This window comes from Nematolebias whitei, chromosome 7, assembly GCF_014905685.2.
Source record: "Nematolebias whitei isolate Nwh7 chromosome 7, NemWhi1, whole genome shotgun sequence".
In the NCBI taxonomy this organism is placed as follows: Eukaryota; Metazoa; Chordata; class Actinopteri; order Cyprinodontiformes; family Rivulidae; genus Nematolebias; species Nematolebias whitei.
In genome coordinates, this window is record NC_056504.1 from 36,749,259 (window position 1) to 36,775,432 (window position 26,174).

Below are 26,174 nucleotides of genomic sequence, written 5' to 3' on the forward strand. Positions count from 1 at the left end.
TTGTTTTAAAAGGTTTTTTCACACTGGATTGTGGAGTCAACATGCCACAGCTGACAATACATGCGCTAAAATCTAAGGTTGAGTCAGGTCCTGTAGACGGCTTCTTTGTTGAAGCATTTCATTTATCCAAAAGACTTCTTCATTCTGAGGAGCGCAACAAACTCAAGTCTTATAAGCAGCACCTTCTCATAGTGGATGAACCAGTTTGCTGCTGACATCTTATACTAGTTGTTCACATGGAAAAGGAGGACCATCAAACTAAGAGCCCTGATGGCCGCTATGTATACTCAGACTGAGTAAGTTCTTTGGATAAAAGACGAAACGTTTCAACAAAGAAGAACCCGTCCAGAGGACTTGACTCAAACTTGTTATATTTATCAACCTGGATTATTGAACATGCATCATCAGGACGTGCTAATATGAAAAAAAGTGAGTTCTGTGCTTTTATCAGCAGAGCACTGCTCTGTGGGCGTCAATAAGGGAGCAGCCCTTTGCAATGTTGTGAATTTACTCTAACCAAATTATTTGGCCGCATTGTGTTTCGTTTTACTGTTTTTACTTCTTTCAAGACCAAAAATGTATGAAATTGTTTTATCACTGCCTGTACACAAATCCAGGTTTGAGGACCACAAGAAAAGTTTTGTCAATTGAGTGCTTTGTATAAATGTATTTTCAAACATTTAGTTGTTGAAAAATATTGTAAGAAAAATAGATTTTTTTTTTTAGTTTAAGGCATTATGTAACAATTTTCCCTTGTGAAACATTCAATATGGATCGGTGTCAGGCTGCCGATGCAAATAACGTTTTGAATTAATTTGTTCAGATGTGTTTTTTAAATACAAATTTATTTTGTTCGTAACCTTCAGGATGTCACCCAAAGATCCAGGAAGGATTTGACATTTTTTACAATGTAGAGATGGACAAAACGTTAGGAGGAATGAGAAACGTCCACATATGTGCAAAAAAAAAAAAGATGTCAGTCTTTTATGATTTCAGGATCCTGGTTCTCCGCAGCCATTTTCAGATGTTTTTGCCTCTGCCAATAGCGATATCCTCGCATCGCACACAGGTAGCCTCCATACACCGTCAGCAGCATCATCGAGGTAGAAAAAGCCCGGTAGCTGATGTCAGCCAGACGCTTTGCTGACACCATGATGAGGACCTTGAAAAGACAGAAACCGGAAGAAAAGCAGATTGGAAAAAAGTTTATTTGACTTCTAAATGTACCATTTTAGAGGGTAGTATTTTTAATCAACCTTTATTTACACAGCTTAGTCTCATTGAGCCTCTGGGACTCATTTACAAGAGAGACCTGTTTTAATCTTTTAATTAACTGCAGCATCAAATGCAACTGTTCTCAACTTTTAAGAGAGACACCCCCAACCATTTACACTTTTATGGACTAATAAAATACTCATAAACGTTTACATTGTCCTGGAAATAAAATGTTATGACTAAAAATCTTTTACAATCCAATATTTAAGTATTAGTCTAATGGCGTTTTATTCAACTATATACAATGTAATGAGCAAATCGTGCTTTCAAATCTTAAATTATGTTACTATAGTAAGTTTGTTCAGTTATTTCCATCCAGGGAGTAGAACTTTTTCAAACTGGAAAAAGAAAGTGATGATATGCTGGTGAAGATTCTCAGTCATCCAGGACATGATGAATTCAAAAAACGTTCAATACAAAAACAACTGGACTTTATTTGTAACAGAAACAGGAAGTGATGATGTACATTATGTATTTAGTTTAATTTAGTGGCTTTAGCACGAAACTAAATGAAAGCAGGGTTGTTTTGGTCAAATGAATATGGGGAAAAAAAATTTAAGAGGAAAAATACATTTTACATTAATTTCATGATTCAAGTAAAAAAAATTTTTTTTACAAGAGTAGCACTAAACATTGCACAATTAGCAAGAAAAAAACGTAACCTTCTATATCATGTTCACGCCTTATGTTATTTAATAAAAAAGAATAATAATTACGCAGAATTAGCAGGACTCGGCTCAACATTTATCACTAAATCAAACGTCGGTACACGAGTCAAGCGGTGTCCTAAAACAAGCTAAAAGACACGTAATGTGTAAAAGAGCACGAACATGTAACAGAGGTAGGAGTATATTCAACAACAAAAAAAGCTCTTAAAATGTGTGTATGTTCCTACCTTAGGCACAGAAACAGGTGAGTGTTATCGTTCTCAATGTCAACACATCTGCTAGCCGAAAGCTAACAATCGTTTTCATAAGGTACGGAAACTCAGATGGACAAACCTGATGAAGGGCTTGTGCACCCCCTGCTGATAGGGAGTACGTACTGCACCATGTCCTCTACAGTTACTCAGGTATTTATCAAGTCTAGGTTCTTTGCTGTCATTCGCACCACATGTGGTACATGTGGTGGAACGAAATTGTGTACACAGAGACCCAGTTGCATCCAACAAAAGTATAAAATGTAAAAGAAAAACAGTAGTAATATCTAAAATATGAATTAAGAAATACGCTAAAATAAGCACAAATAGTACAAAAACAATACGCCGAACAAGAGCAGCACGAACATGAGTCTGTGAACAGGTGAGTACGAATGAAGACAGCAGCATGAAATAAATCAGCAGCATGAGATCAGCAACATAGTCAGCAGCACATTTATAATCAAGTGGCATTACAGTGATTTTGTTTTTATTCACAGTGATAATCCTGATTGGGGATTCATGAGTCTAACAACTTCAGGGTATAAGCTGTTCCTCAGTCTAGTGGTGCTACACTTACTGCTCCTCAACCTCCTGCCTGAGGGGAGCAGGGCAAAAAGTGAATGTGCTGGGTGAGTGGGGTCCTTCATGATACAGGTGAGTAAGAGACCGTATACTGTCTAATCAAGTACATTGATTAAGTACATAGTTCGTGTTGCCAGGAGTTTTGTGACTGACATCAGTAGATTATTAATTATTAATAATGTATGGATATAAACCAGGACAGCACGGTGGCACAACTGGTAGAGCTGCTGCCTCTCAGCGAGCAGGTCCTTGGTTCAAACCCCGGTCCAGGGGCCTTTCTGGGTGGAGTTTGCATGTTCTCTCCGTGCATGCGTGGGTTTTCTCCGGGTACTCCGGTTTCCTCCCACAGACCAAAAACATGCATGTTAGGCTGATTGGTAACTCTAAATTGTCCCTAGGTGTGAGTGAGAGAGTGAATGGTTGTTTGTCTCGTTTGTCTCTGGCCCTGTGATGGACTTGCGACCCGCCCAGGGTGTCCCCCGCCCCTCGCACAGTGATTGCTGGACATGGGCACCAGCGACCCCCGTGACCCAAAATGGAATAAGCGGGTAAAGATAATGGATGGATGGATATAAACCAGCCACTAGGGAGCACAAGCCAGTGTATCTCTTGTGTTGCTCCCAAGCCAGTAAATGGTGAGGATTGTGTCAGAAAGCGCATCCAACTTAAAACACTTTTGTCAAAACTATCCTACGAGTTCATCAAAGTGACACCATACCAGATCGGTTGAGGCCCGGGTTAACAACGACCGCCATCGGTGCCGTTGACAAACGGCGCTGGTGGAAATTGTGCTATTGTTAGTTGAAGACAACAAGGAGGGAAATGTCAAGAATGTAGGACTGATGGTTGCAACTCTAAATGTGGAGCCAATGACAGGCAAAGGTAGAGAGCTGGCTGACATGATGCAGAGAAGGAAGGTAGATGTTTGATGTGTCCAAGAGACCAAGTGGAAGGGCAGCAAGGCTTGAAGCATCGGAGCAGGGTTTACAGTTATGAACAGTTGTGAGACCAATGTTGAATGGTCTGGAGACAGTGGCATTGACAAAAAACAGGAGAAAGAACTGAAAGTAGGAGAAATTGAGGTTCTCTTGAGGAATTCAAAAAGCGTTCAATACAAAAACAACTGGACTTTATTTGTAACAGAAGACGTTTCGCTCATCATCCTCATGAATTCATCATGTCCTGGATGACTGAGAATCTTCACCAGCATATTCTCTTGAGGAGTGACAAGGAAGGATAAGATTAGGAATGAGATCATCAAAGGTACAGCGCAGGTTGAACAATTGGGAGTTAAAGTTAGAGAGACCAGACTGAGATGGTTTGGACCAGAGGAGGGACAATGTGTATATTAGTAGGACATTAGAACTGCAGCTGCCAGAAAAAAGGCAAAGAGGAGATGTATGGATGCAGTTAGAGAGGACATGGAGGTAGTTGGGGTGAGGACAGAGGACAGAGTGAGATGGAGGAGGATGGCTCGCTGTGGAGAACCCTGAAGAGGGAACTGTATGTTTGTGTTTGATAAGAACCAGTCCTCTTTTACTGCTCATGCACTTTTATTAAAGCTCTGCTCACAGGTGTCTGATGATTGGTATCTCACAGAACTTACACTCTCTTTTCTATACTTCACATCTACTAACAGGAACTCACAGGTTTGAGCACATTACTCCAGTTCTGTCCTCCCTTCACTGGCTTCCTGTGTGTGTCAGAATCAATTTTAAAATTATCCTGCTGACATTCAAGTGCATTAACGGCCTTGCACCCTCATACCTCTCTGACCTTCTTCATCCTTATGCTCCTTCTCGGGCTTTGAGATCATCAGACCAGCTGCTTTTAGCCGTACCAAAAACCAGGCTGAAGCTCAGAGGAGATCAAGCATTTTCAGTCGTGGGCCCTAAACTCTGGAGCAATCTGCCCATCAACATTCGACAGGCCACCTCAGTCTCTGCTTTTAAAGCTCTCCTAAAAACACATCTATACTCATTGACATTTAACACAGGGTGATCGGATTTAGATTTAGTTTTTCATTGATGCTGATTCTGTTTATGCTTTTGTTATTATTCCTATTTAACACAAGGCCATCAGATCTGATTTAGTATTTCATTTTTTTCTGACTGAGTTTACGCTTTTTGTTATTATTTCCTTGACTTTTGAAACAACGTGATCAGATTTAGTATTTCATGTTTCTAATTATGTTTTCGGTTTTATATTTTTATTCCATGTGCTGTAAATATATTTTGTTACTTTTATTTGATGTGATATTTTTTGTTAAGCACTTCGGTAACAGTTTCTGTTTTAAATGTGCTCTATAAATAAATCTGACTTGACTTTGTGTATTCACGTAGACTCGTGATTGCCACCTAGTGGACACAAGTATAATGCATCCAATTCTCACATCTTTTTTTTTTTTTCCCCAGTCATCACATCTAACAAACGATAAAAGAATAATGATGTTTTATTCATTTTAGTACTGCTAGAAATGACCATAACGTTGGTTTTTTTTTATTGTTTTAAGAACGTTCATAGGTTGTTAGCCTCTTTCTTGATTTTTTTTTTTTCAAACTTTCTGACCACACATTAAGGCAGCACTTGAAGTATCTCTTGGTCTCTACGTTTTATTGAAGGAAATCTATGTCACAAAATATGCCTACATATTTCAAAGCGGTGTACTTAGTTTTACTTAAAAAACAAAACAAAAAAAATTAAACGTAGGAAGTCAGTTTGATAGGCGTCCGTATTTTCCACCCGGACACATTTATCAGGCACACTTGTTTTTCCACCCGAACGCATTTAGTCGGCACTCGCGTTACGATGGCAACATGTAGCGAAGCTACGGAAGAAGTAAACGAGCCGGGAGCTGCGCCTTATGGAAACTTTAGAAACTATTACACCTTTAACCCTCCGGAGAATCGTTTGAGTTTGATTCCCGCTACCCTCCTGCGGGATTTAGGCCACAATGACGACCAGGACGATGTCACGTTGGTCCTGGACGTGGGCTGTAACTCGGGGGTGAGTCTGGGACTGAGATGCACTACTTCTATCAAAAAACAAAACAAACAAACAAAAAAAAGATGGGATTCATAATTATTTATACAAAAAAGAAAAAAATCTAATTTACAGTCGAAATAAAAAGACGCTACAAAACAGAACACACATTCATATGTATAAAACTAAATGTTGCAGGAGAGGCAGGAGCTAAATGTACTATTATTATTATTATTATTATTATTATTATTAGTGGTAATAGTAGTAGTATAATAATAGTAGTAGTAGTAGTAGAGGTAGTAGTAGTAGTAGTAGTAGTGGTAGTAGAAGTGGTAGTAGTAGTAGTAGTAGTAGTGGTAGTAGTAGTAGTGGTGGTAGTAGTAGTAGTAGTAGTGGTGGTAGTAGTAGTAGTAGTAGTTGTGGTGGTAGTAGTAGTAGTAGTATTAAGAGGCAATTTATTATAAGTATATTCTCTTGCAAGCTTATTGTGGTCAGTATCTCATTTTGACCACACATCAATTCAAAAATGTAACATTTTGATGTTTTATCCATAAAACTTGTCTTTCTTTGGTGCTAATTTGGTGCACCTACATATTTTCATCTTCAGTATTTTAATTCCTTAATGACAACAAACCTTTCACTGGTAACATATGAGATCTTAGTGAAAAGTTAAGCCAGATGGATCTTACAGGTCCACATAAGTTTTTGTTGTATTTAAGTACACAACTTTAAGATACAGTTCAAATGCCAGGAAAAGTGAAGTTTTTATTATATTATCCATTATCAATTTGTCAATTATTTTTGGTGCATATTTGTTGTTTTAAGCATATTGTTATAAATACAATTTTATTTTTTAAACACTCTACTGGTAGCTAAGTGATTAAAACATTTAAAATGTGTTCTTTGCTTGATTGTCTGTTATGTGTCAAATCAACACTGGTTCTTTTGTTGTTGTTTGTTTGGTGTATTTTTATGATTTAATGAATTGTTAAATTTTAAGTCATGAAACAAAACAAAAAAATCTCTGAAAATGGTACAGAAACAGAAAAACGGGGACAAAAGAACAATGGCCATTTTCAGAGACGGACTTTGAAAGACCTTCAACAAAGTTGGAAAATATGCTTGAGAATAACTGAAATATTCTGAGAAAAGCTGGAGTTTTATAGACAAAAAGTAAAATAAATAAGGATTAACTTAAGGTTTTTCTACAATGTTGTATCGCAGTGTAAATAAACCAAACTGTATGTGGAAATTAGTGCTGCATCAGTACCAGTTGTTTAATTTATTTTTAACTTTGACTTACAGGAACTAAGTGTGGCCTTCTACAACCATGTTGTGCAGCAGCCTGAGGTGGCAACGCACAAAAAGAAAGTTCATCTCCTGGGATTCGACCTGGATGAAACCCTTATTCAGCGAGCGCAGGAGATCAACCCTCTGCACAGCAGCATCACCTTCCTGCACCTGGATATCACTAAGAACATGGGCCAGCTGCAGGACTATCTCAGACAGCGCTGCTGCTCCCACTTCCACCTCTGTCTGTGCCTGGCAGTCACAATGTGGGTCCACCTGAACCACGGAGACGCAGGTCTGCTGCAGCTGCTTTCACAGCTGGCCTCCATTAGCCAGCACCTCCTGCTGGAGGCTCAGCCCTGGAAGTGTTACCGCTCTGCAGCCCGGCGGTTGCGGAAGCTGGGCCGCTCAGACTTTGACCACTTCAAGACCCTGAAGATCCGTGGGGATGTAGCAGAACATGCCAGAGAGCACCTGGAGAGACACTGCGACATGCAGCTCATCCAGAGCTTCGGCAGCACAACGTGGGACCGCCAGCTGCTGCTTTTCAGACGGAAATGACAAAAAAAAAAAAAAAAAACACAAGGCTTATAAGTTTTAAAAGACTGCTGGAGGACAGCACAATAAAGCTCAGCTGATTATATATCAACTTTAAAGTTCAAAGGTTTCCTTTTTATATAAAAAAATAAATGTTTAAATTTTTGCATCAGTGATACTCAAATATCAAAGCTCATCCTCAATAATCCAGGTAAAATATCCAGTAAAGTTAAGTCAGGTCCTCTGGACGGTTTCTTTTTTTTTTTTACACGTTTCGTCCTTCATCTAAAGGACTTCATCAGTCAGAGGAGCCACAACAAACTCTGTCCCACAAGCAGCACACTCACATAGTGGGCCAACCAGTTTGATGGTGATAAGATGGTTTCTGGAGGTGATGTTTTGAACCACTTTGGCTATTGCTCCCTCGGGAGTCGACGGGGGAGAGGGCAAACTCCAGAAATCTTATCACCATCAAACTGGTTGGTCCACTATGCGAGTGTGCTGCTTGTGGGACAGAGTTTGTTGTGGCTCCTCGGACTGATGAAGTCCTTTGGATGAAGAATGAAACATTTCAACAACAAAAAAAGAAACCGTCCAGAGAACCTGACTTAACTGTTGGGTACCCAGGTAGCTTTAGTATTTTAAGGCACTTTTTTAAGCAGCTGCAGAGATTATTTATAATTTTGGAGCTATTCATTCCCCAAGGCTTCAATAAAACAAACAGAAATATAAATGGGCCTAAAATGCAAACAGCAAGCTACGTTTGTAGCAAAGATTTACTGAAAAATAGCAAATGCTATTATTACAGCAGCTCCTTTAAATATGGACAAGTCCAACAGAGATAAAGTTTTTAGAACAGCGACACTGAAATTCATTCTGTGCACATTTAGAGGTGGTGGTGATGGTTTGACTTTGAAACTGAAAAGATAAAATATTACACAGCTGAGACACATTGTTGTCAATCACCTTTAAGATGTGTAGATCAAGCCATCTCAAAGACTTTGAGCTTGTAGTAACTGCTTTCTACACATTGCTTCCATCTAATCGTAAACAATGCCGTCAGTGAAGACAAGAGTCTTCAGAAACAGGTTTAATGAGGATGGACATTTTGGTACAGGACATTCAAGATTTCCAGTCAACTCAGAGGTTTGATGCTTATGTAACTAAGTGTCCTTGAGCAGGTTCAGTGCGCATTGTAGAGAAAAACAGCATGTATAGAAAAATTAACATTAGCCAAAATTAATTTGGCTGAACTTTGTCAGCTAAAATATGGTGTGGCATTAATGGAGTTGTCACACAAGTGTGACATGATCACATTATTTCCAAGAACTGAGCATAATAGCAACATACGATAATCTTTGTTTAAAAATGGCTATATATTCCTTTAAGGACTGCTAGACATGACATCCAATTTGTACTTACCCTTACTTTAGATGTCACTTTTGTTCAGAATAAATCAGAACTTCCTTTGAATTGTAACAAAGTATTCTAATCCTAAGCAAAAGGAAACCAATGACATGCCAACAGTTCCCGTCAGGGTGCTGCTGTGTAGACCCACGAGCCAAAAAGGATCCTGAATAGACTTATTCAAGATCCTACTCATTCCATAACATTTTATCATTTTACAACTTCAATGACTAAAACAGCACTAAGCATCTTTTTGTATCGAATATGTCGCAACATATTTAAAACAAACTGGGTTAAAATGCTCCTCGTATTATTCTTGCTCGTTATAATAGCAACTGAACACACGTTATTTTCATCATTTTAATTACAGAATACTAAAAATAACGTTACATAAAATGTCTTTTTAAAAGAAACCATTGAATATTACAAAGGTTGTAAATTTTGTAAAGTTAGGATATAAAATCTTTGAACTGCGGTGCATAATTGAAAAAAAAAAGAAAAATAACTTTCATAAAACGTATATATTAACTGTTCTACATTTTAAAAAAATGAGATGGACACAAATTGCAGACAGACGAGATGAGTCGACACCGCCATTACTGCGGCGAGCTCTTCTTTCTGAGGAAGAAAGACACGAGATGCACAGCACACACCACAATCAGCTCAAGTTCTCAAATTCTGCTCATAATAAAAAAAAAGGAGGGAGGGGGTAAACATTTACAACAGAACAAATGAGCTCACAAGATCATAGGAAAAAAAAAGTGACTTGGTGACTGCTCCCACTATTCATACACATCTCGACTAAACTGGCCTTGGTTCCATTAACACACTTTTTTTTTTTTTTTTTATCCACAGGTTCAAGCTGTACAAAAAAAGTGAAAAAAGTTGAGAAACCTCATTCTCATTCCACCGAGAGGGAAACATGATCAGGTGTCTTCAGCTCTGCTAACACAGCCACTACTTTATTCTACTGTACAACCGGTTAGTCAGATCCACTGAAAGCAGCCATGGTCACCATTTAAAATGACGTCAACGTTAAGGAAGTGATACAAACTGTACACAAGAGGGAGGGTGGAGGAGGGGAAACATGCATTATCCAACAGTGTGCTTGCTTTCTTCCACTTCTCTGTTTTGAGTCACCCTGTGTCACTTCAACATGAGCCCTTGTTTCGTTAACGCCACAGAATAAGGGTGAAAAAAAAAAAAAAAAATCTGAGGACATTCAGATCCTGGTTGAACATAGATGTACCCCCGTGTGACCCACTGGCCCATCGTGCCTGAACAGAGGTATTCTATTGGTCTCCTATCTGGGAGACACAGTGTCACATTTGTAGATGCAGGAGGGGGGAGAGGGAGGCAACCTTTAGTTAGGCTGCTTTTTCAAAACGTTTCAAAGATATGGTTTTATTCACGCGGAGTGGCAGAGACGCCATTCTGTACAGCAGCAGTGGTTTTTGTGTCCCATGAAGAAGTGAGAATGAATTATATGAGAAGGCAGAAGAGACAAAAAACTAGATGATCGCTCAAGACAAAGGAGTGTCTGAGACAATAAGCTTTAAGAAGGAAACGGTGTGACCAGCGGAGCTACTTGTTTTGGCTGGTCTGTTGCTCGGACAGCTGGAGGTTTTTCACCCTGGCTCCAGCTGCTGCTGCTGCTGCTGCTTACAGTGTAAGCTTAATAATGCTGTTTAGGTTCAGAAAAGTCCCCCTGAGTTAGTGCACACGCAGAGACAGGCAGGCAACACCTGCTTGTTTGTTAAGAAACCCACAAAAAAGATTAAGAAAAACAAAACTGTTTAATATCTATAACAAGCTTAGAAGCTTAGGAGGCCTGTCGTAGGTTTGAGTCTATGGTGGGGTGGATGTTGGTGGTGGGGGGGTTGTTTTTGCTTGTGTGCGTTTTGTGTTGCCCAACCAGAGACACCGTTTTGTTTGTTTGAGCATGCATAAATCTTTTATATTGCAATATGAACATCTGTTGAGATTCTCAAAGTAGTCTGGTCTGCCTGGCAGGCGAGTGGTTGGAATCTGGTCGGGTGCTGGTGTTGAAGGTAACGCTGACTGTGCATCGGTCAAACAGACAGGTGAGACAGGCAGGTAGATCGACAGGAATTGGAAAGGTAAGGCTTAGATCAGAGCAGCCGTGTCCATCAGGCCTTTGTTTGGGTCCAAGCTGGCAAAAAATCGGACATCTCGGTCCTTGTCGGACTGCAGAGCCATCACAGTCTCTTCCAGCTCGTCGGAGTAGCCACAGCCCGGATCCTTAAAGAAAGCTGAACAAAAAACCCAGTTAGTGGGAATGCAAGACCCACATACGCAAACACATACTAGCTGTATCTTAACCAACACATGATTGAGTTTGGTTAGAAATTACCTTTCTCCATGACGCTCTGTCGTAAAGCCTTAGCCACCAGTACTCTGACATTGGCCACTGGGTCTGAGGAGAGGCTGAACAGACTGGGCAAGAGGTGCTGGCTGAACTGGTCCATGGGCATGCAGTCCTCTTCAACGATGGCCTACAGGAAAGAAAAACAAAAAAAACATGAACACAAAACAAGTAGAGGCACAGAAGCAACAAGAATCTTGTGAACAGGTGTGATGTCAGAAGTTGCAACATATAAAAAGCCTCTCAACATTTGAAAAGCAGGAACTAAAAGCAGTTCACAACAGAATTACTAGAACTGTTCACAAGGAAGACTGATGACACTTTCTTATTAGTCACTGGGTTGCACAGCACACACACACACAAAAATATTCTATAATTTAGCAACTATTACTGAAAAACCAAGTGACAAAAGGCATTTTGAGTTCCAGAAACAAATAAGATCAGAAGGTGCTTCACAAAGCATCATCACATATTTATATGATTTTATTCTATTAGTAGCTCAGAAAATTAATCAAACAAAAATAAAGGAATAAAAACAAAAGAATTTGATGAGTCACAGTCCAGTTTCATGTCATTTGAGATAAGACGTACAGACCTGGCAGATAAAAGCGAAGGCCTGCCTCCCCACCCATTTAGGACAGTGGCAGAACTTGACGGTGAGCTCATTGATGAAGTTTAAGCCCAGGTCATCGGCGCCGCATGTGTACAGTTTCTGGAGGATCTCCACCACCTGAGAGGTAGCAGAGGATGTGATGACACTAAAAATAACTGCTCAGACTATAATAAAGGTTAAAATGGAATTAATATTTTGCAAATGTATGCTAGTTTTTGTTTAAAGTGGTAATGAATGACTCTGGAATTTGTTATATCAGGGTATTACTTTACAACAAACACCAGTCCATGTAAAGCTTCCATATTTAGATTAATTTCCCTTTCACCTTGTTTTCCTGCGAAGCAAATTATCACAAGCTGCTAACATTTTTCCTCAACTAATGTCCACTCCCTCCAACAATTCATGCAGCCTGCTGTGGACTTACCAGTTTGTACGAGATCCATCTGACTTCTGAGACTTTGTCGGAGCAGAGGGTGAGTGCTATCTGCCTGAGGTAGTCATACACATCGTAGTGGCTGTACAACTCTATGATTAAGATCAGCTGCCTGGGGGCGAACAAACAAGTGAGTACATTTAGTTGAAGGCACATAACAGATAATACAGAAGATCAAAACAAGGAGGAAAAATGGACTCTGAATAAATGACGACACTACATACACACCCACAATTCAGTCCTGCAACACCGCATAAGACAGTCAAGTTAATTTTGCACCCAAACTGGTGGGGGGAAGAAAAAAAACTTACTCTGCTAGCTCGTATCTAAATCTCCAGTTGCGACTGTTGTCAGTCACCATGAATTCCTGCAGTTGGTACAAATACTCTCTCCTTTTGTCTGCGTGCAGCAGCTGCAACAAGTACACGACACACACCAGCTCAGTCACCCAACCCAAACAGTTTCATTCTTTTATGGTCAGGGTCAAACAGGAGACCTGAGATCTTACCTTCAGAAAGTCATACAAATGTTTGAGCACGCCGATGCGAACCTCGTCCAGGTCTTTGAGGAAACCGTTGAAAATGGGCACCAGGTCAGCTGCTGTCAGCTGGTCCCCCAGGATGACCGCCAGCTCGTGAATAGAGAAGGCTAACGTACGCCGCACCTTCCACTGAGAGTGAAAACGTGGTCAGTCAAAACATTATAACACCAACTATTGATAAGAAATACAGTTGCACTACAGGTACAGCAATACTACAGGTGTGCAGTGGAGAGCATCCTGTGCTCCAGCATCAATGTGTGGCACGGGGGCTGCACAGCTGGAGAAAGGAAAGCGCTGCAGAGAGCAGTGCAGACTGCACAGAAGCCTGTCGGAGTCAGTCTACCCACCATCACAGACATTTACACCTCCAGATGCAGGAAGAGGGCCACCTGCATCATGAAGGACCCCGCTCACCCAGCACACACCTTTTTGCCCCGCTCCCCTCAGGAAGGAGGTTAAGGAGCATTAAATGTAGAACCATTAGACTGAGGAACAGCTTCTACCCTGAGGCTGTCAGACTCGTGAATCTCTAATCAGGAAAATCACTGTAATGCCACTTTAATTGGTGATATTTTTTATTAACTTTATTTAACCAGGCAAATCCTATTGAGAACACAGATCTCTTTTGCAAGGGAGGCCTGGGCCTGAAGCAGCCTAACATACGATATGTCGCTATCTGTGCTGCTGATTATCCATGCTGCTGATTTCTTGCCTTTAAGCTGCTTTATTCACACCCATCTGCTCACAACATACTCATGTTCAGGCTGCTGTTTAATACACCTTATTATATTATAATATTGTTATTTAGCGTATATCTTAGATCCTTGTATACCGTTTCTTTTTTTATACTTTATATTTTTGCTATTTTTGGGTGTAACTGGGACCCTGAGTACACAACTCAATTCCACCTCATGGAACACATGTGATGCGAATGACAATAAAGATACTTGAATATTAGTCGTTTTCAAAAAGTAAGTTATTGACATTTACTGAATTTGTTAATTGGAACTTCTATTAATTTGTATTCAACAATAAAAATGAATCTGTTTTATTTTACTTGTTTCTTATTCTTGCTTACATCTTTGTTAAAACTGCACAACTTCTCAAAAAAAAAAAGTCTCTTTACAAAACAAATTAAGGACGAAAAGACCAAAATTTGTGTTTGACCAAAATTATGACATTTTAAACTGTGATTTTAAAAACTGCTCACAAGTTTGAATGATAAGAGGAATTATGTTTTATTGGCACAAAATGAAATAAATGTCTAAAATTGTGATCTAAAGCCCATGTTGCCAACCAAGATACTGTGTATCCTGACAGGCTAAAATGAAGCTAGCCCTACAGCTTCATAAAAACCATCATGTTGTCCACGTTTTATAGATGCTCTTTATTTTAGAATGTACCATCTTAAATCAAAGCTTGAGAATTTTTAACATAAATGTAGAAAATTTTAGTGATCCAAAATCCTGGCACATGTTAGCTCTTTCCCACCATGCACCACCTGGTAAGCCTCAAAATAGAGGCTGGCTAATTTGATAAAGGGTGAGACGATTTATTAGAACCGTGACATCTATTGAACAACACCGCTGTGCCACGGTCACATCAGATTGTGGACACTGATGGAAATGTTACATATGAAAGCTTAAAAAAATAAAAATAAATCATACCTCAGCAGTCCTATTATAAATGACATATTTTAATGAAAATATATGTGTTCAAAAGAGGATTACACTGCAGTTTGTTGATACGGTACATCTTAAAACATTTGATTTTGATTCTCACCTGCACATCAGTAGCGAGGGTTTCATACGTGTCTTTCAGGCAGTGCCAGTTCTGTCGACCAAGAGTGAGCGCCACACCTGGCAGGCTGAAGGCACAATGTTTGGCTATTTCTGTATCCACCGTCTGGGCCCGGGCAGGGTCTGTCATGGAGAGGTACTGATCCAGCAGCTGCTGGGGGATCACGTTCTGTAGACAGAATTGTCAAAGTTCAATATTCACAAGAACAAGAAAAAAACCATCAGTATTGAATTGTAGTTTGTATATTTATTTTTAATGACTGACCTGGATTTTAGGCTTCACCTTCGACACCAGGCTGTGAGGACAGTCGTCTTGTTTTTCCTCTTCAACTCTTTCAATGAAGTTAGACTCCTGCACAAATAAATAAATCACAAAAATCACAACCACAACATTACAAAACAAGGAATCAGGCTGCACACTAAACCCCCCAAAATATCCAAAAAATACTGAATTCTTCATAAATGCACAAGACTTGACCGGCTTGCATCTCATAAAAATAAAAAAAAATAAATCAACAAGTTTTCAGATAGAAAAGAAAAAAAAAAACAAAGTGAAAGACTAAAACACATCTGACAAAGCTACTTCCTCTTCAAATACCTGCTCTGGATAAAATCCAATAGAAACAGAAAAAACATCAATCCCAGCATTCTTATGTTGTAGCAGTTTGTTCAGCAGGAACTCACAAACACAAGAAACTGGGGGGATTACTGGGAAAAACTCTAAACTTCTCTATTCCATCCTGTTTAGATAACAAAATTAGTTGATTAAAGTTTTTATTCTCTTTAATTTGTAATAATTGAATCAAAATAATAAATAAATACTAACAACATAATTTTCAAGCACTTTAAATCTTGATAGTTAACAAAAATAGATTACTCTAGGTTCACAGAGGAGCATGATGCTGAGCAGCAAACTAAACCAATCACCTCTTGCCAAGGACTTTAAACCATTCGGTCAAGTATCAGTTCTGTAGCATCAATAATGCATGCATGTTTTATAGGACTTCAGTGATATCCAGTGTCACGTACCGGAACAGGAAAGTTCGGAGGCGGCTCCTCCTGCTCCTCCAGGGGTTCTGTCTGTGTCTCTTCATCTTCTTGCTCTTGAACTGGGCACGTTTCTGAGGCGGGGGAAATTGTCATTGTTTGCTGCTCCTCTGTGGAAGTTTGCTCCTCTGTGGAAGTTTGCTCCTCTGTGCAAGTGTTCCCAGTCTCTGACTGAAGCTCTGTAGTTTGACTCTCTTCTGATGTGCACTCAGGATCATCCTCAAGCAGCACCTCTCGTTGTTGTTCAGTCGGACTGGTTTCTGTTGGGCTGATGTCTGATGTGCTGTCCAACTGGGCTGCCTTCAGAGCTGCTGACAATACTTGGACTTGAGCTGGAGATTAAATAAAGTACAAAATATTACACAACTAAATCTACACACAGTATAGAGCAAAAATGTCATCATTCATATCCAGGCTCTCTCTATATACTCACCTTGTACATCAGGATCAGCAATGTGAGGTTGCAAACAGTCTAAAACCATCTGGATCTGATCGCTGGTAGCTTTACCACGGCTGGAACTAGAATCTGGACAATTCTCTTCCTGTTCCTCTTCATTTACATCTTTCTTCTCCTCTTTCTCTGTCATTTCCATTGATGCAGGACAATTTAATATATCTAGCTCCTCACTGATGTCTGGTAAAGGAGCTCTCCAGTAATGGAAAGAATTAAAGTTCTCATCTGTCTGCTCCATTTCTTTTGTGTTCTTAGCGTTGTTTGTTGCTGTGGGACTGTCGGTGCCGTCTGTGGGGATGAAGCCATCTTGCGTATTTTCAGGTGAGCGGTTGTCAAAGTTGTGCAAGTCCTCACAGTCTGCGGTCGACACATGTTCTGGTGATGGTGTGGCTCGGCCATCCTGGTTGGGGGGTGTGTGCGTGATGGTTCTTTCTTTGTGGCAGCTGCTAATGTCAGAGCAGTTCAGGGGGCTCAAAGAACAGTTGCTAAAAGGAAAAAATACATACAATATATAAACACTTGAGCACATGCTTCTGTTATTGGTCTATAAAAAATATTTTACAAGTTCAATGGTTCATTGGTTTTGAGTAGTGAAAATTTAAATCATTGTGGGTTAGACTTTAGTGGAAATTTTAACAGGTATTTTAAACCATCACTTTATACGTCATAAGATTTGATCTGGTAAATGGAATTAAATGTAGTAGATGAAAAGAAATACGAAGATTGCATCCATCCTCACCATGCCATATGAATTACAACCTTGATTCATTTAACAAAAACTAACACTTAAAGCGGCAGCACGGTGGTGCAACTGGTAGAGCTGCTGCCTCTCAGCGAGCAGGTCCTTGGTTCAAACCCCGGTCCAGGGGCCTTTCTGGGTGGAGTTTGCATGTTCTCTCCGTGCATGCGTGGGTTTTCTCCGGGTACTCCAGTTTCCTCCCACAGACCAAAAGCATGCATGTTAGGCTGATTGGTAACTCTAAATTGTCCCTAGGTGTGAGTGAGAGACTGAATGTTTGTTTGTCTCGTTTGTCTCTATGTGGCCCTGTGATGGACTTGCGACCCGTCCAGGGTGTACCCCGCCCCTCGCACAGTGATTGCTGGACATGGGCACCAGCGACCTCCGTGACCCAAAATGGAATAAGTGGGTAAAGATAATGGATGGATGGATGGATAACACTTAAAGCTCAAAGATTTTGCCACAAGTTGAATCAGATTGGTATTTAAAGAAGCTGTCACTACTGTCACACAATGAGCTTAAGCTAAGCTGGGATAAAGGTCTGTGATGTGCAGGGTGACCTCACCTGTCTGGTGTACACCTAGAGACTTCTGGAAGGGCACCATCTTCTCTGAAATGAAGGCCTGTGCTGGAGGGGTTGGCGAAGGTGGAGATGAAACGCCCCAAAGACTGAAAGGCAGCCTGTCTCACCTGAAAACAAATATGAGTGGAGACCATTTGTGTTACTGTTGAGTTTTAGCAAAGTAAATCAACAATAGATGTGGGAACATTCATTCACCCTTTATTTATACAGGTTAGTCTCATTGAGTCACAAGGACCCATTTTCAAGAGAGACCCGTTTTAAACAAAACCACAGATAAGGTACACACAACAGCCATAAAATGCATCTAAAATGAAAAGTAAATAAAAGTACTGATAGAAAACAAAATGTAACAAAATGAAAACAAGCTATATTATGAAATGGGGTAAAATACTAAAAACAGGAACATGTCTGCATTGATTTTTGCATTGAATTTAACAATTGTTTAAAATCCCTTAGAGGTCAAAGTCGACAGCTTCAGATCTTTTTGTAAGGCGTTCCAGGTTACAGGAGTGGAGTAAGAGAAGGCCTTCTTGCAAAATGAAACATTCTGCAAAGTACTTACCTATACTTATTTCTGTATGCAGCACTAATATGACTCTAATATAAGTCTAATATAAGGTATATTCATAAAAAAACTGAGCAATGTCCTTAATATTGGGTTACACATTAACACTTGAGGATAATGATGGGTGGTGGTCACTGAAGCTTTTATGGCTTAACAAAAACAAATTTTGATTTTGCTTCAGCCAGCAGAACATCTTAAGACTCAAGTCTTTGCATGCATAAATGCTTAATTTCCAAAATGAGTAAAATGATCAAGTGGTAAAGGAAAAATACCACATGCTGATTAGTACATCTGTTTGTAACAATCACCCTAATTTCCTTGCAAAAAAAGTACAAATTATTACAATTTACACAATCATTCAAATTTAATTTAATTTTTCAAGTTGGTTTGTCTTACCCAACGGGACTGATCACTGATGAGGTTAATGAACAGGGGTGACAGCTTTGAGCGTCGCACCTCGGGAGACGTGGAGTTGGAGACGGTCATGAAACACTCAGCACAAGCTTTCCTGATGCCCCAAAGGGTATCTGAGCACAGGTTGAAGAACTTGGGCATCTATGTTAAAATACGAGCATAACAACAATCAGTGTTTGAACTGAACAGAGATTTGTCAACAGCTGGGAAACAAAACAAAGGGACTATTGACATTTTGATGGTAAACATACATGACATCATTTTGACCTCATGGGAAATAAAGTTAGCTCAACACAATGGGTGAGATGTTATAAATCCTTATTCTTACACTATATTAAAAAAACAAACTTTAATCTAAAGTCTCTCACCAGTAGTTTTTCTGTTGCCTCCTGACCAACAATAGAGCAAAACTCTCCAAAGTTAGCTGCACACACCTGAAGCATGAAAAAAAAAAAAAAGACAATGAAATAAAACAATTGACAAAACTTTTTTTTATATTACTAGACACAAACTATGGAAAGATAATATTTACCTTGCGCAATGACTGGAATTACAATTTAACACAAGTGTATTTTTGCACAAAGATATGGGCAAAGTAATTTCTAAATAAAAGTTAAAGAACTGCTGTAAAATGGAAGAATATGTGTCTTGAAATAATTATGATATAACAAAGTCCATTCTCAATAATCCAGGTATACAATCCAACATTTTTCAGTCAGGTCGTCTGGACAGTTTCTTTTGTTGTGCTGAAACGTTTCGCCTTCGATCCGGAAGGCTTCATCAGTCAAGGAAACGCACAACAAAACTGATTCTTCCCCCAACAGCTTCCCCCAATGGCCGGCAATGGAGGAGGGGGCGTACCAAAGAGACCATCTTATCACAAGCAAAACTGGTTTGTTCCACTTTGGGGTAAGCTGTTGGGGGAAGAATCAGTTTTGTTGTGTTTTTCCTTGACTGATGAAGCCTTCTGGATCGAAGGCGAAACGTTTCAGCACAACAAAAGAAACTGTCCAGATGACCTGACTGAAAAATGTTGAATTATGAGATATCTTTTTAAACATACTTACTCAAATAAAATAATATCCTAACAATAACAATAACTATGAAGACAAAAGCAACTATTACCACAATAAAAGTTTGGGACTTGCAGTATCTCATGGCAGACATTTTGATTTGAAACAGCAAAACTAACTCGGGTATTAGAGCAAGGGATGCATCCCACTTTTGGTACTTTTGTGAGCTTAATATATTCTGTATAACAAACACAAAGGCAGAACGTTCTAAAGGTGGACGACAGTCTAAATAAATAGACAAATTTTATTAAAATTTGAAGCTCCTGCACCAACTGGCACCAGTAACAGAGAATTAACATTCCACAGAGAAAAACAACAGCTCAGTGTCAGCTAAGCTGATGCACAGAACCAAACAGTCACCGACTTCCTGAGTGATTTAATTTATAGACTGAACACAATTAACTTGATCCACAGTAAATGCTCTCTCAGCTTTGTTTGCAATCTAAAACAGTATGCATTCTTGAAGTAATTCTCAACTTTTTGACGGTATCTTGATGAGATGAGGATGAGTTGGGGTTTCTGACCTTACGCACTTGGAAGAGTCTGGCATCGCTACACAGGTCGCAGAAACGCGGCAGCAGCAGAAGCTCCACGGTGTCTTTGCTCAACATGGTAACAACTTTACACATGATCTATTAGAAATAACCCAAGCAGAGAATTTAATACCACAATGCACTTGCATATCAAAAGTGAGTTAAAGAAAGCTTTTTCACCAAAACAATTGAGGCAATATAAGTCAAAGAAGAATAACAGAGTTTTGTGTTGGAAGTACTGCAAGAAGTTAAACTTAAAGAGGTAAAATACAATAAAAGCTGACATTTATGTGTAGTAAAAATGCAGACAAATTTAAATAACCACACTGAAACCTTTTATTTTTGTGCATTTGTTATAAACTTAACACATTTATAATCAAGCAGAAAAAAAACAGCATCTATTTTTTTTAAAAAACAAAATAGCCCATTCTTTATTTCAAATTATTTAAAAAGCTCAATGAGCTCAGTGGGTTTCTTACAGCAACTGCCTCGATCTTGTAGTCATCGTCACTGCTAGGTTCTGTCAAGTCGAGCAGAACTGGACAAACTTTGGTCTCCATGTCAGCTTTAGAGATAAGGCCCTGCTCCAACAGAACAAGCAGCGCTGCCTGACTCGTTTTCCGAACCTGTAAAACGTGAAGGTGAAAGTAAAAAAATGCAAAAAACTAATTACAATTTTATCAGGAGAGGGGAAAAAAAACGTATTTGCTCCTAAAACCAACACAGATTGTTGTTTAAATAGATTTGTAATATCATCAAGAAAAACGAGGAATCTGTAACCTACCTGGTTATTTGGGTCTGTGAGATATCGCACCACGATTGGTACCAAGTATCTTGAGAAAGCAGCTGGAAAATTGGGCCGACTCTCGTGCAAAAACATGGCAATATTAGGAACCTGCTCCATTAGTTCGGCTCGCACTGTGGGCTCTGAGTGCACACATTTCAGTATACTCTTATTAAAGCAAAAATAAAACGGGACAGGTGCAAATCAAACAATATATGTATACCTGCATCTTCTGACATTCTGGCAATTGTCTCCATGACACTGGTAAAGTCATTTTCATTGTCACTGAACTCTCGAAGCACATCAAGCAGGCCACGAGCCACAATCTGCCTAGAAAGCAATAGCTTCAGTTAGTGTTGTGCCTGCCAATACCTACTAATGTCAAGCCTACACAGGGTAAAACACAGAGCTGACAAAGCTGTCAAGATAATTATACACGTCTATTGGAAAAATGTCCGGGGTGCAAAAAACATCCAGACAAGAACTAAACATGATTGTGTGAATGCAACAGCTGTATGGTATGATCACATAAGCACATATAACACAAACTAAGGACTTTTAATGCACTAATGTTTTTATTTTAACTACACAAACGATCAGGCAGAAAGTTGCACGTTAGGATCATATAATTAAATTTATAAAAGTAAGTCTAGTTAAAAATAAAACACTTAAAACTTGTGAAAAAAGGAGCAGCTGAGTACTGTTTTAAAGCAAACCTTCAGACATTTTGACATTCCTCCAGTTGTTCAGGTATTTGTAATTGTAAAGTAGACAAAATTCAGACACATGGCAATAGAAAAGAAAAAGCCGAACTGAAATCATGCAACATGTTCATTCTACAATAAAAATGTATAATGCAGTTTTTTTTTTTTTTATCTGATAAATAAATAATATGATTTGTACACAATAAAATTAGGGGAGCCTCCTTAGTTTGGTACATCTGCAACATCCCACAAAAATAGTACAAAATAAAATAGTTGGGTATTTATTATAGTACACGAAATGAAAAGTTCACACCACAAAAGTAGATCAATAGTGATTAATGCCAATTAGATTATACAAATATGAATTTCCTATAGGATGGGATTTTCTTTTCAAATAAATTCCATATATTTACAGATGTTTCTTTTTTGAAAAGACTTTCAATGCAGATATTAGTAAGAACATGTATTTGATAAGCATTCCAGTTGAAACACGTGAAGTTTTTCAAGGCTCAGGTTAACCAAACTGATCACAGGACACCACTTACCTATTGAATGTATTCTCACTAAAGGCATATTTCTCTAGCCTCCCAAGAGGAGTTAGGTTGTCTTGTCCAGCATCAAGGAAGGCTGTGATGCGGATGCCATCGCATTCTGAAGAATAATCATCAAATCCAACTGTGGGAGGGAGAAAGGGATGTTTTACTGGTAGAAAGTAGCTTAATGTTTAAATCTTAAAATATGAGTGGTGTCTCTGTGGTGCCGTGATGATACTGATGCCAATTCTCAAGAATGGAGAATCTGCTATGCCTGAACTGGACATAAGTCTAATTCAAACCCAGAACTCCCTTTTATTTACAAAACAAAAGATATTCTACCATTGTGTATTGAATTTTGTGCTTTAAGTTACATTGAATTTGCAGAAAGTATTAACTTGAAAGCAATTTTTGTACTTACAATCATCCAGATCATCGTGGCTATCTTCAAAGTATAAAGATAGACCTGAAAGGATAAAACTATTAGTGAGAGATTTACATCATCAACATATTACATTTAATAAATTCCAACCTAATATTTTCTTAGACTGATAATGGAGTTTGTATTTTAGATGTAATACGTGGAACAATATTTAAACTGGGTTTATCAAATATATTTTACAAAATATTATCTCAACTAAAACGAGCTATATAAATAAAATAAATGAACAAAGGAGTGAATGAACCATCATTGCTTGCCCCACAAAATGAAAAGAGCTATGGGATGGCAGTTTTATTGCCTGACAATTACTAAGAAGGACCAAAGTCTCATTCTAGTTAGACTGACAACAAATTATTGAGCTCTTCCTTATTAATTACGCAGTAAGGTTTCATGCACTGAAATCCCAATGTCAACGTAGTGACCCGTAAACGAGACTTTACAAGTTCTCATAATGGAAAAACATTTATAGTGAATTTTACCAATACATGATGAGATCCTTTTAGGACTCAAAACTGGCATAGCCATAAACTTTTAAATAGAATGTAAATAATAAAGTTATTATAGTCACTGACGTGCACAGTTAGCAAAAAGTCCTATTGTGCTGCATTAAAGTAAAAGTTGTTCTTGTTGTTCAGACTCTTTTTCTGTCACATGAGCATGTTAAACTTTAGCAGGCAATTTACAGCAATACCACACACTCCAGCTTGCTAACATAAAGTGTAACCAGAATTTTCAACAAAAACTGAGCTTTACAACCACAATATTGACCAACAGGAAATATGATAGTTATATCATACCACCTGGCTTTTTCTAGGCGTACCTAACCAACTGGAGTGGTTACATTTTGTTCCATCATCTGATCACCATACAGGATTCCAAGGACTCATGTTTGAAGGAACTTTTACGCTTTATATGTCCACCTGCTTTAGTTCAACACCAAATCATTTCTCTCAAGCACTGGTTCAACACATTTACTTTTTGTTTTTCCATCTCATTGTTTAATTTGTTCAAAATACACATAACAATTAAAACATGTTCTGTGATTTTAGTTTTTAATATGAATACATTTATTTGCCTCAATAAAATGACTGTTTCTGTCCATACACATTATGTTTCAAACGTGTTTGATAAAGTTTTATTAGCATACAATAAAAATAACAAATACAATAAAAATAGATCCATAGTTGTGATGTATTCAGTATTCTTCAGTTATCATTTTTTTTTGCACATTTTGTTTCACATATAATAAAGGTAATGCTTTAGTACAAAATTTATAAACATTAACACAGGTCAAATATCCCCCAAAATTAAAATGACTCCTGCATTCTAGGCTGATAAACACTCACAAACCTCTGAAACTTTGGCACAGTTTACCTGTGTCATGAAATCATCAAAGTTCATGCTCAATCATGTGTCATGAAGACTTTCCTCATCTTTAAACATAAAATCTCCCTTCAGCCTCAACTCTCAAAACCAATTTATTGTACCACTTTTCCAAAACTCATGTTTTGCTTTATTTTATGCGTGTGTTCTGGAAGGCATCCACAAACTCCTAAAAGGAATTGTTAAATGATTATATTTATGTTATACTTTAATAACCAGTTTTTATTCTTTATTATATTTTCTTATTTTCAATGAATGCTAAATCACCTAAATAAATAAAAAAAACAGACAGCAATTTAACATGAACATAAAAAGACAAATTGCTTGTTAACCAAAAGAACTAGTACACGTGTTTATAGTTTTTTTTCTTGGTTTGTTTTTAAAGGTACAACAAATGATTACTACCATTAATACACTAATAGATTTTCTGAAATCAAGATTTGTTCAATTGTGACTGCAAAGAATGTGTCTCTTTGAATGAAATGATCTTGAATTTGGCTTCCAAACATGAGATCATTTGTAAATAAAATGATATACTGTCGAATGGTTTGTCTCGTTTGTCTCTATGTGTCCCTGTGATGGACTTGCAACCTGTCCAGGGTGTACCCTGCCCCTCGCATAGAGATTGCTGGACATGGGCACTGGCGACCCCCGTGACCCAAAATGGAAGAAGCGGGTAAAAGATAATGGATGGATGATATACTGTCACCAGGACAACTAATTTTATTTGTTGAAGCCCACTCTTAATTAAGGAAAAGTGTAGCACAAAAACACTGATCTCATTGCCTGCAATCAGCTGCAAATCAACCAGTCTTTCTGAGCAGCCCTGTGATCTAGAGTCAGCCAGATGTTATTTTAGTATAAAATCTACCTGTAATAATAAATTATATCGTCATCAAAAATTAGCATAGCTACCACTTTTTGATTATGAATAGTAATATATCAAAACCTCTGGTGTTTCTTTACATCAAATATTATAATGTTTCTGTAGTTCGTCTGATAGGTACATTGCTTTAGTGCAGTGTAGTACTTATAATGTGTACTATTTTTAACTATTTTGCTGACAGAACTACTCCTATTTTTTACCAAGACACAAATGGTTTCTGGTTAACTTTGAGTAAACTAATAACAACAATCTTGAAATACCACTCAGTCCTGAATATATGACAGCAGTAGTACGAGTTAGTAAAATGAAGAGCCCAGAAAGACGAGGAAGAGACGCATGTGTTTACAGCTGGGAAGGCAACGGAATGTGCTCCAAATTTTAAAACAACCCCAACCTCGACATGCTAAATCAAGTCTGTTGTTTATGGGTGAATAACGCAGCGTTACAAAAACAAACAAAGTCACCCCAAAAATCACTGCTGCAAAGAACAACATATCTGCTTTGTTATGAGGATTTGGTCAGCTTATGCCTGAGACTGACTGTAGGTAGCTACCCGGCTAACGTTAGCTAGATCAACTCGATAGGCTTTACCTTAAAAACGACAAAAAATAGCCCAAATGCTGGAGCACAATACTATTTAAACACAAACCTACTTTCATGAGTTTATTTTACTCAACTTCACGAAATGGTACGTTATATATTTACTTTCGAAACGAACCATTTCGACACCCCGGGTAGCTTAGGCTAGTCTTGCTAAGTCCGCTAACACGGTTTGTCCAGCGTTTGACTTGACTCTCATAACCTACCACTTCGCTTCATAATATGTACAAGTAGTAAATTAGTTTCCTCTATCTAACTGTTACACTACTGAACAATACGACATGACTTATAAGTACCAAAAGCTTCAATATATGTTAGAAAATAGGTTTCAAAAGTGCCATTACCTGCCATCTTGAATATCCGCTCCGCTGCTCTGCGGGCTGCAGGTGTTGTGCCGAAAAATGTACACCATCTGTTTAAAGCACCCCCTCGTGGAAAGGGCATTTCAAGGCAGTTTTGTATCTAGAAACAGTTTAGAGTAAAGTAAAACAAAACAACCTGACTCGTTTTAAAATCCAACTAACGCACGAAACGACAAATGTTTAAAGCTAATAAATTAATGTTAGCTGCCGTGCTCTTTAAAACAGGCCAAGTCAGAATATGCTCCCCACATGACCTGAATATTTCTCGCCCTTACTTTCAAGCGTCAAGTATTTTAGGGAAATTTAGT

General features: G+C 38.5%; 3 protein-coding genes across 3 annotated transcripts; 1 reads left to right on the forward strand and 2 right to left on the reverse strand.

The window, feature by feature from the left end:
• Nucleotides 1-758: 758 nt before the first annotated feature.
• On the reverse strand, nucleotides 759-2,258 carry LOC119411863 (cytochrome c oxidase assembly protein COX14 homolog). The gene is made up of 2 exons (XM_037678812.1): nucleotides 2,171-2,258; nucleotides 759-1,162 (listed from the first exon to the last, which is right to left on the reverse strand). Exon 2 carries the CDS (start codon nucleotides 1,151-1,153, stop codon nucleotides 977-979), a length of 177 nt encoding a protein of 58 aa, XP_037534740.1. The 5' UTR covers nucleotides 1,154-1,162; nucleotides 2,171-2,258; the 3' UTR covers nucleotides 759-976.
• Nucleotides 2,259-5,565: 3,307 nt separating this feature from the next.
• On the forward strand, nucleotides 5,566-7,628 carry LOC119411859 (pre-miRNA 5'-monophosphate methyltransferase). Its single transcript, XM_037678809.1, has 2 exons — nucleotides 5,566-5,782; nucleotides 7,064-7,628. The coding sequence occupies exons 1-2, from the start codon at nucleotides 5,585-5,587 to the stop codon at nucleotides 7,607-7,609; spliced, it is 744 nt and encodes a 247-aa protein (XP_037534737.1). The 5' UTR covers nucleotides 5,566-5,584; the 3' UTR covers nucleotides 7,610-7,628.
• A 2,999-nt stretch (nucleotides 7,629-10,627) lies between these two features.
• Nucleotides 10,628-25,875, reverse strand: ppp4r1l (protein phosphatase 4, regulatory subunit 1-like). Its single transcript, XM_037678814.1, has 20 exons — nucleotides 25,849-25,875; nucleotides 22,615-22,659; nucleotides 22,206-22,335; nucleotides 21,180-21,286; nucleotides 20,957-21,099; nucleotides 20,652-20,798; nucleotides 20,164-20,271; nucleotides 18,935-19,000; nucleotides 18,549-18,707; nucleotides 17,570-17,694; nucleotides 16,245-16,750; nucleotides 15,794-16,143; nucleotides 15,030-15,116; nucleotides 14,748-14,933; nucleotides 12,933-13,094; nucleotides 12,736-12,836; nucleotides 12,416-12,536; nucleotides 11,974-12,108; nucleotides 11,367-11,508; nucleotides 10,628-11,265 (listed from the first exon to the last, which is right to left on the reverse strand). The coding sequence occupies exons 1-20, from the start codon at nucleotides 25,853-25,855 to the stop codon at nucleotides 11,120-11,122; spliced, it is 2,973 nt and encodes a 990-aa protein (XP_037534742.1). The 5' UTR covers nucleotides 25,856-25,875; the 3' UTR covers nucleotides 10,628-11,119.
• Between the last annotated feature and the right edge of the window lie 299 nt (nucleotides 25,876-26,174).

Excerpts from the sequence above, each read along its gene's own strand:
- LOC119411863 (XM_037678812.1), bottom strand. The coding sequence starts at position 1,153 with ATGGTGTCAGCAAAGCGTCTGGCTGACATCAGCTACCGGGCTTTTTCT.
- LOC119411859 (XM_037678809.1), top strand. The coding sequence starts at position 5,585 with ATGGCAACATGTAGCGAAGCTACGGAAGAAGTAAACGAGCCGGGAGCT. Across the intron at positions 5,783-7,063 it reads ACGTGGGCTGTAACTCGGGG|GAACTAAGTGTGGCCTTCTA; the intron begins GTGAGTCTGGGA and ends TTTGACTTACAG.
- ppp4r1l (XM_037678814.1), bottom strand. Across the intron at positions 21,100-21,179 it reads CAGAATGTCAGAAGATGCAG|AGCCCACAGTGCGAGCCGAA; the intron begins GTATACATATAT and ends GTGTGCACTCAG. Across the intron at positions 20,799-20,956 it reads TCACAGACCCAAATAACCAG|GTTCGGAAAACGAGTCAGGC; the intron begins GTAGGTTACAGA and ends CACGTTTTACAG.